We start from the raw sequence: 16,452 nt of genomic DNA, 5'->3' as shown, positions 1-16,452 counted from the left end.
GGAAGTGACTAACTTGAAACGCAGAAAGGGTTAATAAAAACAGTTAGGACTTGCTGATTCCCACAGCCTGCAGGAAATCCCATGGAATTCCAAGTCATCTTAAGAAAACACAGGCAGACATCCTCTTCCACCTCAGATCACCTGACAGCAGGACTTATTCTTCATCTCTTTGATGGGGTTAGACTCTAAGCATATGACAGATGCGATAAGCATCAACCCTGTTGTACACAAGTCAGTGCTTCAGCTGTTATTAGATTGCTCCAGTGACATGTCCATTTCAGATATTTCTGGACCACCGCCTGGGACTCTGTGACATTTTCAAATATGTTTTGCATGGTTCTCTGATTCGCATTTTCTTCACTTTCTGATAAGCTTCACTACATTCAAAGAAAAACCCTAGAGATAATATATAACTTGCTTGCAAGTGCAAGTAATTGAATGCATTTGTTGTTTAGTTTGCAACAGAAACAATAATATTAACACAAGTGCATCTGTATTGTTTAATACCTTGGAACACTCTGTGTTTGTAACAAGATGATTACTGAAACTACTTTCCTTTGCATCTTATTTCTGGGAATGAAGTAATAGAATATTCATAGAATACTAATATTTGTGGAAAGTATTCAATTATGTATATCAGATTGCATCTAAATTGGTGCAAAGTTTTGTGATCATTATTTCATATTACAGTTTAACGGCTTTTTGGGAGCAGTAATAAATGTTAAAATATATATGATTGGTGATACTTTAATGCTATACTGACTAATTGGCAACCATTTTGCAAGCTTTGTCAAAACTTTTAAAACCCAGTTTCAAACAGAAAATCCAATTTGTTATTTAATATTTCAATTAGTCTGACCACCACTGCAATTGTGCATGTGAGATATGCAAAATATTTGATTAGAAAAACATGGTGTTATCTCAATTTTTTTCATGATTTTAATTGTACATAATTACAATATTACAGTTAGAATTTTCATAAATAGAAGAGATCTAGCCAAATAGAATGGTAATATAGCTTGTGTGAAATTGGACTTGAAAAGTTGATTGATACACAAATAATTATGAAATACTTAATGAGTCCTTCAGAGAACACAGTCAAAAGTAGCATCCTCTAAATCCATCAAATATTCCCAGTTCATTTCAGTGTGCAAATTACATCAGATTTTCAACAACGGAAAATATCCAGGGAACATACAAGTTTAAAATTAAGTTCACTTTGCATTTGAGCTTATTTAATAATGAAACATTAATTTGTGCAAATATTAAAATGCCAACTCTTTGTCCTCAAGAGTAGGCATTGAGGACAAATATTTCATCATTGATTCGTGAATAAAAACTGTGAAAGTAACTAAACAGAGGGAACTCCTACTTGCACAAGTTCAATACTATCTGGATTTACAGCTACAAGGAAACCATCCTGGATGAGTTACTATTTCATAACATGGTGATAAGAATAATTAATTAATCTTAGAGATCCTTGAAAATTCCTCTCCTGACAATCTGCACAAAGTCAATCTCACGGAACATTTTTGAATTACCAGGAAAGGAATGTATGATGTAGAGGTAAAAGGCTAGAAATTACCGTTGGCAAAAATAGCAGCAAATGCTTAACACATTTGAATGACATGCCTCTGTACGCTATTTTAACACTGATGCTAACCCGTTTATCTTACATGGGCTAATGCCTCCTTTAAAATAGCAGACAGAAGAATGTCATACAAATGCATTAAGTATCTGCCCACTATTATCGCACAGAATAATTTTTAACCTAAAAAAGGAAAATTGCAAATGCTGAAAATCAGAAAAGAAAACTGAAAATGCTGAAAATACATAGTACCTCAAAAGAAAAAAGTTAAGTTAGTATTTCGGATAGAGACTTTTCATCAGTACTGTACACACTACTAAGTGTTTGTTTCAAGAGAGTGAAGGGGTATGGGCTGTTGTCAAGGTAGGAGTGAAATGAGATGGGGGGGTCTGTAGGTCTTGAGGATGGACCTAAATGAACGGGTTGAGCTTTTATTGTTCGCTGCTTTCTTGTGTTCTTCACCTGGAATTTCCACATGGGTTCTCCTGATCATCTGCCGGAACTTTGCAGATCAGCGGAAACCCCAGAGAAACTATATAAATGGCCGTTTACACCGTTTCTCTAGCGTTTCTGCTGATCTTCGGCTGAAGTTAAGGCAGACATTTGGGAGAAGCCCCACAGAAATTCTACTCCTTTGTGTTCTTGATGTGACCATTGGACCACGATATGCAAGAACCCAGTCGGTACAGGTGTTCTGATATGCTATTGCCCTTCCTTTTCCAGACAAACAACATGAGGTTGAAATGCCATCACCAGCACAGAAAGAAGAAAAGAAAAAGAAGCCAATGTCACAAATCAGTGGGGTGAAGAAACTCATGCACAGCTCGAGCTTAACAAATTCCAGTATTCCTAGGTTTGGAGTCAGAACTGACCAGGAAGACCTCTTGGCAAAGGTGCGTTTACTTCAGACCCTGGATTTCATGCTTACTTTCAGCAATATAATCCTATGCACTTCTACTGATCTGATAAATTAGGTGAAATATTTGAAATTGGAGCACAAATCTTTATCAATTTGCCAAAACATCTGGTCAACTGGTTTACAATATATTTTTTAATCAGTTGAGCCAGATAAATATTTTGCTGAGATCCCCAAAGAAAATGATAAAAATCTCTCTTTACTGATCACTTCAACAACACAATCAAGATGCTGAAAATGATATTTTTAATTAACAGGACACCTTTGCTGATGAGCTGCATAATAGTCATTTTCAATCTCTTGGTGGACACACTTTGTTTAGTGTGAAATTTAAAGATAAACCATTTCATTAAATGTTTTGTCATCATTGATATACTTCATATGGAATCTTTGTTCCATTTATAGGAATTAGAAGAAATTAACAAATGGGGCCTTAACGTCTTTAAAGTTGCTGAATATTCTGGAAACAGACCTTTAACAGTTGTCATGTACACAATTTTTCAGGTGAGTTTGGAGTCTATTCGTGGTTGACCATTTGAAAATGTTGCATTTGGTGCTGGCACCTTCCTGAGTGCTCTCCAACACTCTTGTGTATAGTAAAGTGCTAGCTACCCTCTGCATATTGCTTTGTAAATGTCAAAAACACTGTCAGTTGCTATAATTTGGAGAAAGTGTATGAGCCTATTGGAAAATTCTTTACCTAAATAGCAACTGAAATGTAGTGTTTAAAATTACAGTCACCCATTGGTTGCGCTCTGCATTGTTCAAGCTCAATTGAGAATGATCAGACCTGGTCAAGGATGCCCTGACATTATATATGGTCATCAACTGATCAGCACCACTGGAGAGTTTGCTGCTGGTGTCTGTGCCCAAGCAGTGGTTCTATGAAAGCTACAAAAATCCAAAAAATGAGGTTGTGGCTCAAAAGATGGCTGAATAGTGAATTGTGGATAACAACCCAACTGAAAGAATCAGCTTACAATTTTGTCCTTCAGGTTGACCTATTTATTTTCAGTTCTCCAATGCAGTATCTATCATTAACTACAAATACGCAAGTAATGGATATTATTGAAGATGATTTGTAAAAATGTCAAATTCTATTCATTTAACCCCCACTGAAATAGCATAAAAGCTAAGTGTGATATGATGAATTTGGGACCTAACAGGTTTACGACGAAACCAAGAGTCGCCTCCTTCTTATCTAGTCTGTACCGTTAAAAGTGCCCTGAAAGCTAACAACCTTAAGCACACCCGTGACATTTCATAATAATCCCCTCCAGACTCAAGAGGGGAGGGTGGCTATTTTTTTTTAGTTCTTTAATAGTAATAAGAATTGAAGCTGAACATTACGAATGTAGCGCTTGCACATACACTCAGGAACTGGTTATATATAGCCATGTTTAGAGACCCTATTATTGGAAAGTATGTTTTCGTGCTGTAGACATTTAGTTTATTGTACTATGAATCATACACAATTTCCTGTTCATGTTTACAGTCCAAAAAGAAAACAAGGAGTTCTTTAAAATCTGTCAAGTTCACATTCTTGTTTAGAGAAATGCAGTAACTATGATTGATTTTCTAATTAGAAAAGCTCAGTTTGGTGGCCTGGTAGCACATTTGGTTGGTGCTCTAACCAGCTGCATCCAAGAAGCATTGTACAAATCTATGCTTATAATTCCTTACACACTGAGCAGAAGTCAGGCACCTGTGCATGGGATTGGGGAATGAGAGTGAATGACCTGGTGGGGCCCGTTGCACCTCTTAGCAACTGGTTGTAGAGTTGCATTGGCAGAGGCCTGGGAGTAGGCTTTTGCCTGTCCACTTGGCAGGGAATAATACATGACCCAAAAAGGCCTAACAGTGATGGAGGGGGGGGGGAAAGAGACAATACACAAGCAAAGAGAACAAACTAATTCTACATTATAGATTTTGTTTGGTTTCAATTACCTAATTTGAGCCCGTTTTCATTACTTTTAGGAGCGGGAATTATTAAAAACTTTCAAGATTCCAGCAGACACTTTAATTACTTATTTGATGACCCTAGAAGACCATTATCACGCAGATGTGGCTTTTCACAATAACATTCATGCAGCAGATGTCGCTCAATCCACTCATATTCTACTATCAACACCCGCACTCGAGGTAAGCTGCACACTCTTAAAATATTTTTACTTTCCCAGGTAAATTGCCATCTGTAAGCAGAGGAATGTGCAAAGAAATTTTTGTCGTTAGGATAATATCATTGTGTCAACACCTGCTGTTAAAATAGCTGCCTCTGTAATGCTTAAATGAAAAATATGCATCAAAATATGAAACAATATTGTAAAAGAGCATCTTCTGCAGAGTCAACTGCAGTGACTTATTCTGGGAACTGAACCTACATGAAGACATCCCATTGTGCTCACAGTTGACTTTAAGCACTGCTTTATGTGGTGTGGTACTCTTATTAAAAAAAAACAAATTGATCTTTAAAAAAATGTCGTCTTTTTGTATATTGTTCCTACTTTTAAGTATAATTTTGAACATAAAATTTACTTCCAGTGTGCCAAAGAGTTTGAGTGGAAAGTGCTTTTTTTAATTTAAAAAATAGACTTTACCTGAATTTATCAATGTTTGCATGCTTTCTTGGGTTAATGTACATTATTAGTTACACTACATGGTACTTTCAGACACATACATTGAGATCTTGTACAATTCTGTACATTCTGGTAGCACTGAGATTTGACAGGACAGAGTCATTCCTTGGTGGGTGAGATTTAGTCAATATGTATGTTACATTTTTGGGTTCTTTTACCCTTTTTACTCAAGATATTTTTGGTTTCCATGTTTCAGATTGTTCTAGCAAGTAAACCTATGCTTCATGTAGCCCAGAAGTGTGTTTTTTCTTGCCCTGCTATCTAGATGCATTCGTGGGAGATGATCAGAGAACCCTTTTTCAATTACTGTTCTATCCAATCGATGCCTTCTGAAGGCTACAGAATAACACTGCACTAGATCTTGTTTTAGGCTTTAACTGCCAAACAAATGTATTAAACAGTCTTAGAACAAGCAAATAGTAGCAGTAACATAATATAGTTTATTGTAGTTGTTAAGCTTAACTTGTTCCTCATTATAATGGAAAATAATAAATAGTTTATGACTTCTGCGCTAAACTATGGCATAATTAATTTTCATACATAATGATTCAATTTTTTTTCCTTTTCTTACCAACCACAGAATTTATCTTGCTTAGCTAACTTATTCGGAAATTGCAGACAGACTCTCTCTTTGAAGGCACCAGGTAGACTCATTGAGGGTAATTTTGACTTTTGGCGATAGTGTAAAACGGGCGATATTGGATTGGTTGCCTGTTATACACGTGCCCGGTTTTCTTTCCATTTACTTCAATTTAAAATGGAAACCTAAAAATAAGGATAAAGCATGCGATTTTGAAATGGGGACTGAATTATATCTTTGCGTCATGGTCCAATTATCCTCCAGCCTCTAACCCCGCTTCACCTGAGGACTACACTTGGTATTAGCCCCTCATGCACAATGTCACTAGTGTATTTTATATATATTTATATATACACACACACATTAATCTGGGTGCTCATTTAAAAAATACATGGGATCACTCTAAATTGGAGCAAACTGCGAAAAAAAAAATTGACATCGAAATATTACTGCTGTCTTCCAAGAGTTGAGACCATAGAGATATTGATAAATGCCAGAAGAAACTGGTGGAGGCATTGTGACTGGTTCTCAATCTTCCTAATGTGTCATATCTGCACATTTTATTTCCATAGGCTGTCTTCACGGATCTGGAGATCCTTACTGCAATATTTGCAAGCGCTATTCACGATGTAGATCACCCTGGGGTCTCAAACCAGTTTCTCATCAACACAAGTGAGTGTGCTGTTACCATTTAACTGTCAATTGACAGTATTCAGTGTTTGGCTTTGATTTGGAGAGTTAGGAGGTTTGCTTGGCATACTTTCTTGTCTTCAGTTAAAATTATTTAGGTGTGGGAGTGAGATAATCAAGAATGTGGGTTCCCGTTCTCAGCTGTGTGACTATGAGAGGCACCAAACAGATAGCAAGTGCTTTCTCACACAAACAGTGGGGAAAGAAAGATGAAAATCATTATAGAGAGCTATCACGTGCTTTGTAGTGAATTATTTCACAGTGAAATTGTCAGGAGGTGCAAAGTAGACCAGCATGCTCCCTTGCAAAGATGGTGAGCAGACAGATCACAGGATAATTATGGATGAGGAAGTTCGTTCGGCCATTTTGATTCATCTATTAAAGAGATCCTAATGTCACTCTCCCTCCATTGTAGCATCCAATGGAGGGAGACTCAGCCACAACAGCAAGTTGTCACTTGGGCACATCATTCACAGAGGGTAGGCTTCTTGCTAATCTGGCCTGGAAGTGGTGTGTGACAGCAAAGGGAGAGAAAAAAAAATCACAAATATTGGGCCCAAACATAAATAATGATATAGAATAAAATTATAAACTAAGAATGACACCATCATGAGAAGTGATGACATCACTTTGGCACCTGCCTGCTTATACACTGCCACTTCTAGAAATGGCTTGTTCTGCTCCAGGACATTGCACACATCTCATGTCAACCCTATTGAGAGTTAGTAGGATGACACATATTTCAACTGAGATTAAAGTTAAAAATTCTCACAAATTGAAATTTACTACTGAACACATGTGCCATCACTCAATTGTAACAGTCATTAAAAAACACCATCTCCGATTCACACTGGATATGGAGTGTTTTGAACACTTCAATTTTCTTTCGAGGGGCTAAAATGAAAGAAAAGCTTCAGATAGTAAAAATTCTAGAGCTTAAGCCAGACAAACACAGTAATATTGACATTTTTGCAAAAAAAAAATGAAAAAAATGTTTTTAAGTGAGTTCTGGAAGATTCTGTGAGTTTATTATCACGAAATGTTTTGTGAGGGCACAGATTCCTTGGCGTTGTTTAGATCTGAGTGTGCGTTAATTCTGTGGCTGCCCTGTGGTAAAAAAGGTTACTGGTGACTCATTTATATACTAATATGAAAAAGGAACAGATTAGCATACTGGTAACAGTGAAGAGATCACAAGGATAACAAGTATGCTTGAACGCTCGAGTGTTAAGTGGGCAGATGACACGGGTTTATTTGCGTTCACAATATCCAGAACAGCTAGTGTGATTTTTCTTTATTTAATTAAAACTTATGATCTTATTACCGTATTCTCCATCAACAGGGGGTTCAAAATGGCATTTTTTTCATACTACTACAGACGAATGGTAGACTTAATACTACTCCCACTCCTTATACATGAAGATACTGTTCAATCTACACTGTCAGAAACCCAACCAGAGGTGACTCTAAATACCTTGGGAGTCCCAAGGTATTTAAAGTCACCTCTGGCTAGGTTTTTAACAGTGTAGATTGAACAGTACCTTCATGTGTAAGGAGTGGGGCAGCAGGCATTGACTCTTGTGCTGCAGATGGGATGAGCATGCTTAATGACACTACCTGATAAATAGAAATCACTACAGATGGTTTGTGTGAGATCTTTCTGTTCTTTGCAACAAAGTGTTACCGTACAGTTATAAATACATGAAATGCTCCAATGATTTCGCTCCCTGTCCCCACAAAAATAGTATTTTTTGTTAAAACAGAAATGAAAATGGTGGACGCTTAGGGGTCAATTTTCAGATGGCCGAGTGGGTGCGTTCGTGGCAGGGGGGCTCCTAAAATTGGGGATTCCCAGAGCGGGTCCGGAGCCCGGCTCCAAACCGCCCACTTCCGGATTCCCCAATGACATGAATCGGTGTGTGCGCAGCCCCCACATTCGGGACTCACACCGGCAATCAAAACCGGTGGGATCCCACTTAAGATCATTATCTGGGCACTTGAGGTCGTTTACAGACCTCATTAGTTGGAGATTTTAGGAGGATTCAGATTTTGGACTACCCAGAGCGTGTTTCCCATGCTGGGGGAAACACTCCCTGTTTAAACAGATGTTTTGCAGCCAGCAGCCAGTGGCAGCTTCAAAGGTCCATTTAACAGGTGCGGGGTAAACCGTCATTCATTGCAGCAGGGCACTCTGTCACCTCAGACAAAGTTTTGCCTCCACACTCCAAATTATTAAATAATACCCTAAACTCTGCTGTCCAAACACATTTACCTACTTTGTGGACCCCTTCACACTCACACCGTCAGGATGGGGGATGGGGGGTGGTTCCATTGCTGCATTCATCACTCCATTGGAGGACGACCAACATCACCAGCCTCGCCAGGCATGCCGTCCAGCTCCGCCACGTGGAGCTACACAACACAGTGCTGTGCAACAGGCACCTGCACAAAGTAGTCGTGCAACTATATATATATATACACCCACTGTAGGGTGACCCAATGGGTGGCATCAAGGGTGTTCATGGAGAACCTCATGAAAGGGCATTATTGCACAAGCCAGTCAAGAATGGCCAAGACGTGGCAGTCGTCGTAACAATATAATATGTAATGTGAGTTGATCAGAAATCAAATATAAGTAAAAACCATGACAAACCCTCAAACACCCTTGTGCATCCCCTTCATGCTCACTACACGTTTGCCTTACGCTTCCTACTACACATATGTGATGCATGCCATGTGGCTGCAGCACAGGTAGTGGCAGTTTGGGTGAGGCTGACTGTGATAGAGATGCATCAGAGGGTGAGTATGAGATAGAGCCATGAGATTGTATGAGGATTGGGTTGAGTGGTAGTGGTGGGATGAGTACTGGCGAGGTGAGTAAGTGCAGGTAAGATGAGGATGAGCTTTGAGTGGGTGTGAGGAGTGATGTGATAGAGTAATGTTGGCAGTGCAGAAGGAGATGTGGGGTGGGGGCAGTGATGTGGCAGACGGAGTGTAGGGGAATGAGTAAGATTACTCACTTCGGCTGACCTACTTAGGTCATTGAAGCGCCTCCTGCACTGTATGCAGGTGCGTGATATGTTGGTGGTGCTGTTGACCTCCTCTGCCACCTCGAGCCATGCCTTCGTGGTGACAGAGGCAGGCCACTTCCTCCCATCCGCCAGGGAGAAGATCTCTGTCTTTCCCCTCCTTTCCACCCCATCCAGTAGGACCTGGAGTGAGGCATCATTAAACCTGGGAGCAGCCTTCCCCCTGGGCTGCTCCATGCTGTTATTTTGACTCCTTTCTGCAGCATCAGTCAGTGGAGGACTGCCCCTTTAAATAGGGCTCCTCCAGCTGACAGCCTATGATGCGGGTGCGCAGTCCGCCCACTGCGCAGCTTTCCAGCGCGAAACCTGGAAGCCGAGGTAAGTGGCTTCAATTTAGTTACGATCACATGAGGAACCCGCCTCCCTCCTAATATCGGGCCCTTAGTGTCTCTTTATTGGAGCAATGCCAATTAATGTTGTCGTTGTGTGAATACTGATCATGCATCAGACCATATTATCCATTCTCAATTGCCAACAACATTTATCTTAAGTGTGCAGGATTATTCAAACTGATGACAAATATACTGTCAGTATGACATAGATGAATGTGAATAGAATTCAGATACTGATGGTATTAACATTCATTATTCTCTCTCTTTCTCTCTCTCTCTCCCCCTACCCCATTAATTCACACGCTGTCCAGACTCAGAGCTTGCCTTGATGTACAATGACTCATCAGTGCTGGAAAACCATCATTTGGCTGTTGGCTTTAAACTGCTGCAGGAAGAGAACTGTGATATTTTCCAGAATTTGACTAAGAAACAAAGACAGTCACTTAGGAAGATGGTCATTGACATTGTAAGTTGGAGCCTTAAAGCTTACTGTTTAACTGAAGTCTCTATTCCTTTTTTGAATATTCTCTATTTAGGTCCATTTTGGATTTTGTGTTTTTAAAAATTTCATTGTGGTTCTAAAAGACGTGAGAAAAATGCCTACCGTGACTCTCCTTTTTGGTTTTTATTACAGTACTCAGTATTATGGAATTTATAAGTATGGCCCCTAGAAGATTAATTGCAATTGGCAGTTAAATTTGCAATTTTTTTTCCTCTTTCCTTTATTTCTTAAAGGTGGAGAAGCACACTGGGAATCATTGGGCTGGGTTGTGTTGCTGCTAATGACTAGCAGTAGTGTTCCTAGCAGTGGTACTGCAATTTTCAACCCAAAGATAGAGTAAAATACTGCAAGGATTTGAATTATTTTTTTCCTCTTGGAGTAACATTAGGGAGCTATCTCTGGCACCTTGAGAAAGGATCAAGCTGTTCCAAAAGACAACGGAGAAGGCACCTCCCACCTCATTTTGCTACCAAACCCAAAGTGTTCACTCTGTTAGGGGACCCACCAAACCCAAAGTGTCCTCTCTGTGAGTAGACCCACAAAACCCAAAGTGTTCACTCTGTGAGTTGGCCTGTAAAACCCAAAGTGTTCACTCTGTGACTAGACCCACAAAACCCAAAGTGTTCACTCTGTGACTAGACCCACAAAACCCAAAGTGTTCACTCTGTGAGTGGACCTGTAAAACCCAAAGTGTTCATTCTGTTAGGGGACCCACCAAACCCAAAGTGTTCACTCTGTGAGTGGACCTGTAAAACCCAAAGTGTTCATTCTGTTAGGGGACCCACCAAACCCAAAGTGTTCACTCTGTGAGTGGACCTGTAAAACCCAAAGTGTTCATTCTGTTAGGGGACCCACCAAACCCAAAGTGTTCACTCTGTGAGTGGACCTGTAAAACCCAAAGTGTTCACTGTGAGTGAACCATGAAACCCAACGCATTCACTCTTTTGAGTGGATGGATCTATCGCAAAGAGTTCACTTATCCTTATTTGAAGTTGGAGTCTATTCTACCTGATCTAAATTTGACTAGTAGAAATTCAGAAAGACTGTTCACACCTGGAGTGCTATTTGGAATTGTTCTGTTTTATAATGAGTTACTGATATTTTATTTTGATTAGGTTTGTATGACTTGCAATGTCCCACTGAGAAACATAGTCTTTTAAACTAAAACTATTTGCTAATGGTTTTCAAACCTCATATTTCAGGTTCTTGCTACCGACATGTCCAAACACATGAACTTACTGGCTGACTTGAAAACAATGGTAGAAACAAAAAAGGTGACCAGTTCTGGAGTACTCCTACTGGATAACTACTCAGATAGAATACAGGTATCAAACAACTTACTCAATTCAAAAAGAAAATTAAAAATATAGAGGTGAACAGCATCATCATCTTTATCACATGTTTAGTGTAAAGTGGTTGTAGTTGGAGAAAATATTATAAACATTTGATTTATTTTTATATTGTAATTGTTATAACTGAATATTTCTGAACATTATAGATTTTCCTATGGATTAACAGTGATGTCCTACTGACCAACAATAAACAGTTATGTTTATCTGAATTCTATTTTAAAAATCAGTTGAAAACTATATTTTATTTAATAATCTAGGTTCTGCAAAACATGGTGCATTGTGCAGATTTAAGCAATCCCACAAAACCTCTGCAACTATACCGACAATGGACTGATAGAATAATGGAAGAGTTCTTTCGTCAAGGAGATCGAGAAAGGGAAAGGGGAATGGAAATAAGTCCCATGTGTGACGAGCACAATGCCTCCATTGAAAAATCACAAGTAGGTGAACCTAGCAATCTCCAAAGTAAACTCAAGCCCTGAACTACAAATCCAGCAGTGCTTTTCTGTACATAGTTGAATAATTTAGTTTTAACCTAAACTGCTTATCCAATAGATTTGTTATCCTACGTAAGATCTTCTGAGGGGAAAAACATGTCTTCACAACTTCCCCTTAGTTATTTTATTTTTGACAAATGTTAACTTTATTGAAAAAAGACTATTTTCTTATTTTGAAAACAAACGTATAATGATAACATTGCACTGCAGACAGTTTCACAAGGAGCCCCTTCAACTCTCTTGTATGGCTCTTTATTGTAACTCACTTTCCATTCACACAAAGTGCTTAATAACATTTTATTTCCGTAGATGTGTGAAATAATGATGTGGCTATTGACTGGTATTAGATTTAAAGTCAGGGCTCTTTCTTTCTGTCTCTATCTCTATCGCTCACACACATACACTTGCTTAGCACCTATAACCATCTCTCGGTTCTGAGTAATTTTATCTCCTCTTGTCTCCATCTCCCTGTTTTCTTCCCTCCTCCTCCTTTAACTTTACCACTATGGAGGCCTAAAATCACAACAGCAGTAGCATCACCTAGTATCAGTGCATGGTAAAGCAACCAATAGCTCTGACCTTTGACATCTCAATTATATGTGTGGGAACAAACAAATGCTGTATGTGGCACTTTGTTTCTGGATTTACTAGTGTTGTCACAGTTCATTACTGAACTTTTACAGGCCAACATCTTGAATCTTGGGGCAAGATTATTCAGTAGCTAGCTTGTTCGTCTAAATTAAATATGAAGATCACTAGAAAAGGGTTAATGTTGAGGGAGAAGCATTATGTAGTGCAAACCAGTCAAAGTTGTAACTGAAAATCTAATTGTCGTTTACTTTCTAATAGGTGGGTTTCATCGACTACATTGTCCATCCTTTATGGGAGACATGGGCTGACCTAGTCCATCCTGATGCACAGGATGCATTAGATACACTGGAGGATAATAGAGAATGGTATCAGAGCACAATTCCACAGAGTCCTTCACCTGTCCTTGATGATGAGGTGGAGGGACGGCCAGTTCAAGTGGACAAGTTCCAGTTTGAGTTAACACTAGAGGAAGATGGTGAATCAGATACCGAAAAAGACAGCGGTGGTAGCCAGGGAGAGGATGACAATAGCTGTAGTGACTCCAAGACTCTTTGTACCCAGGACTCTGAATCAACAGAAAATCCACTGGATGAGCAAGTAAATGAAGAAGAGGCTCCAACGGATGTCTACAGGGGGAAGGAGGAGGCAGAGGAGGAGGAGGAAGAGGAGAAGGCTGTAGATACATAACAATGTTGATGGGAAAGATATCTTGGAAGCAGCTTCCAAGCACATGTGTAGCTACAGCCAAGGCCAAGTCTCATCCTCATCTACCAGTACTTTGTATATCACAAAGCCTGGAATCATCTAGGTGACTCTGTACTCAGGAATAACATGTCAGAATTTCAGTACCACACCATCATTGCAGCATGGGGAATCCATTTCAAAACTAGTTGATCATTACTACTATCAGATTTATAAATCTGAAATAGGAATGGATTGCTTTTGGTGGGACAAAAATATTAAACCAAATGTGGGTTTTGTTTTCACAAAGCTGTAGAGGTTTGAGCTTTTTCATTTACAGATGAGAAGAAAGTATGGAAATCCGTTCATGAGATTATGCTGAGGACACTGGTTTCATCAAATGCTTCAGCTATGAAGTGTGAAATGCACAGTATTGTATGAGAATGGAGTCAGTGAAGATCTGTCACCAGAAGGAAGATCGATCATTTCTGGAAATCATGAGACGTTTTATAATTTCAAGTCTTCCTTGAAACCTGACTGTAAAAACTGTACAGCTAAGCTGTACTGACCTCTTTTTGTATCATATGTAATACAGAGAACTTTTTTAGATTTTACTTTTATTAATACAGATTTATGGCGGTATTATATTTAAAATACTTTGAAGTTTCATCTGTTATTGTTAGATATTACAAGTAACTTGCAAGTTCTCTGTACAGTTCTGTAATGCTGAGTACTAGTTGTTCTTTACCATCTTACACCTTGTGATTTTATCACTTTAAAACAGTTTCAGGCAGTTATTCTCTGGGGATAAAACACAAATGCTACACAACCTAGACGCTACATGTTTCTCACTTTTCCTTTACTATATCTAACGATTGCGTTAAAAGGCATTGGATTCAAAATAAACACTGTTTATTTATATGCTGCCCAGACAGTTACTGGAAACACCTTGAAAGCAGACAAGTAATCTTGATAGGCCGTCTCAGGAGTTGGGGATAAAATGCACTGAATTTCACAATACTCACATTTTCTTGCTAAAATGTGCTCTGAGCTGCGCACTGCTTGTAAAGATAATACAAAAAACGTTACATTGCATTAAATGGCTTTAAGATTCCAGTGTAATCTTTCCATATTGTGAAGAGCTGTGTAGACCACTGTATAACAGTGTGCAGAGTCCCCATATTAGTACTTCAGCTTGCAAGTTACTGTACCAATATAACGCTTTCTCTGCCTCCTTCCCTCCCCTCCCCCCACCACCCCATGGATATCATGGTGAGAGTATGTAGATGAAACAAACTGTAAAACTTGAATAGGTCTGGCTGTTAAAGAGCACCTATTGAATGAGGTTATTTTACTGCATTATTTAATTTTGTTGCCATACCTTTTTTTGTTCCTCACCAGATGACCTTACTTGTAATCCAGTCTTGTTTGTCTCTGTTTACAACCATGTATTTATTGAACTGTACATACTGTAATGTTTATTGTAAATTATTGATTCTTATTATAACATAATTCCTAATGGGGTGGTGTTACTGTAATGGAAACTCCTGGTGAAAGAATGAATATACTTATTCCTGTAAATTTGTCTTCTGTAATATTATGTCACCTATAGCTTGGCTAAGGAGAACTTTGAGGAAATCGACACTCGATGTAGAACGGTTGCAGGTCTTTGGCTCCAGGGCTGTGCCTTAACTTTCTCCAATATATTGTTACTGTCTGCTGCATTTCAAAGCGTACTAGCTGAGTGACAGTTCGATGAAAGGGGAGATTCTTTCCTAAAAAAAACAGAGCCTCCTTTTTTGACACGCAAACTGTAGATTTCAGCAGCCCTGGCCCAAAGGAATTGGACATTTTTTGTTTATTGAATTAAATAGTAATAAAAGGGATTATACAGACAAAATGTTATCTACAGAGACTCCTGAACAATTCATTTTGTTTTGAATATGTCTTTAGAGCACCAACTTGTCTGGAAGTTGCAAAAGTAGAATCTTTCAATGTTTTCCTAGTCTCTTACAGTCTATGGTATAGTACTGTATATCATGCTGAGAAACCTTCATAATATGTTTTTATATGCAATGAAAAAAATAAAAGCATGAGTTGATTCTACTTAAAACAACATTAGTTTACTTATTAATGTATGTAAAGCAGATCGCGTAGGTGAAATTGATCTTCAGCGGTAGAAAACGGATGATAATGAATCGGCAGCTTGTTTTACATCCCGTCCGATTTTCCTTTCCATTGAATTTGATATCACCCATTTTGCACTAATGACAAACACCAATTTCACCCCCACACCATTTTGTATTGGGGTCAAGGTATAATGCCAAGGGTGCTCTGTACCTATCAGATTTTGTTACTTAGTTATAAAACTTGTATTGAACAAAGCACAGTTAATGATATCTGAAAATTCATTGCTATTTTTGTTGCAAACCTAGCATAGTGGGGACCCCAACTGAACAAAAGAGAAGTATTTTCGTGCGCAGCCTCCTTTTTTAATTCACTTTCTTACCTGCTATAGGTTTCCTTCTACACTATCCTCAATTCCTGACTGGAATGTAGGACGTGATCTTCTCCCTGACAGCACAGTCGAAGTGTGCAAAGTCACGAGTACGAAGCTACATCGTACTATTCACAGCACAGTATATTAAGATACCAACCTATTATGTGAAGACCCATGAAGGATTTTGGAGTTTATACTGGAGTTTATACTGAAATTATGAATTTATAAGAAGTCTTCTTAAATACAATTGACAATATAATATTTGCCAACCTACAAAATGTGGAAAAACAGTTTGAAAAATCTGACAGCCCAAAAAAACCTGACAATGCAAAAAAAACATACAACTAAAGATCTATGACTATGGCCATTGCTTCAAGGTGGCTGAAAACATGAAATTCTCGGATACTGTGGTTGTTGTGGTTATGTTACTGGACTAATAATCCAGAGAAGGTGAGTTCAAATACCACCATGGCAATTTGAGAATTTGAATTCAGTTTT

At 38.7% G+C, this 16,452-nt stretch overlaps 1 protein-coding gene across 3 annotated transcripts in view; it reads left to right on the top strand.

Annotated features, from left to right (window-relative positions):
- Positions 1 to 15,354, top strand: part of pde4d (phosphodiesterase 4D, cAMP-specific) — a 642,699-nt gene extending 627,345 nt beyond the window's left edge. For all 3 annotated transcript variants that reach the window (XM_067986363.1, XM_067986372.1, XM_067986358.1), the window contains 8 exons: positions 2,312 to 2,481; positions 2,910 to 3,008; positions 4,482 to 4,646; positions 6,293 to 6,392; positions 10,143 to 10,297; positions 11,536 to 11,658; positions 11,943 to 12,125; positions 13,032 to 15,354. In XM_067986363.1, coding sequence (XP_067842464.1) covers positions 2,312 to 2,481; positions 2,910 to 3,008; positions 4,482 to 4,646; positions 6,293 to 6,392; positions 10,143 to 10,297; positions 11,536 to 11,658; positions 11,943 to 12,125; positions 13,032 to 13,460 — 1,424 coding nt within the window. In that variant the 3' untranslated portion in view covers positions 13,461 to 15,354. The remainder of the gene's footprint in view (positions 1 to 2,311; positions 2,482 to 2,909; positions 3,009 to 4,481; positions 4,647 to 6,292; positions 6,393 to 10,142; positions 10,298 to 11,535; positions 11,659 to 11,942; positions 12,126 to 13,031) is intronic.
- Positions 15,355 to 16,452: the final 1,098 nt, after the last annotated feature.

The sequence above is a fragment of the Heptranchias perlo genome, chromosome 1 (assembly GCF_035084215.1).
Source record: "Heptranchias perlo isolate sHepPer1 chromosome 1, sHepPer1.hap1, whole genome shotgun sequence".
Taxonomy (NCBI): domain Eukaryota; kingdom Metazoa; phylum Chordata; class Chondrichthyes; order Hexanchiformes; family Hexanchidae; genus Heptranchias; species Heptranchias perlo.
The sequence above is the reverse complement of the archived record's forward strand: the minus strand, read 5'-3'. Positions and strand labels throughout refer to the sequence as shown.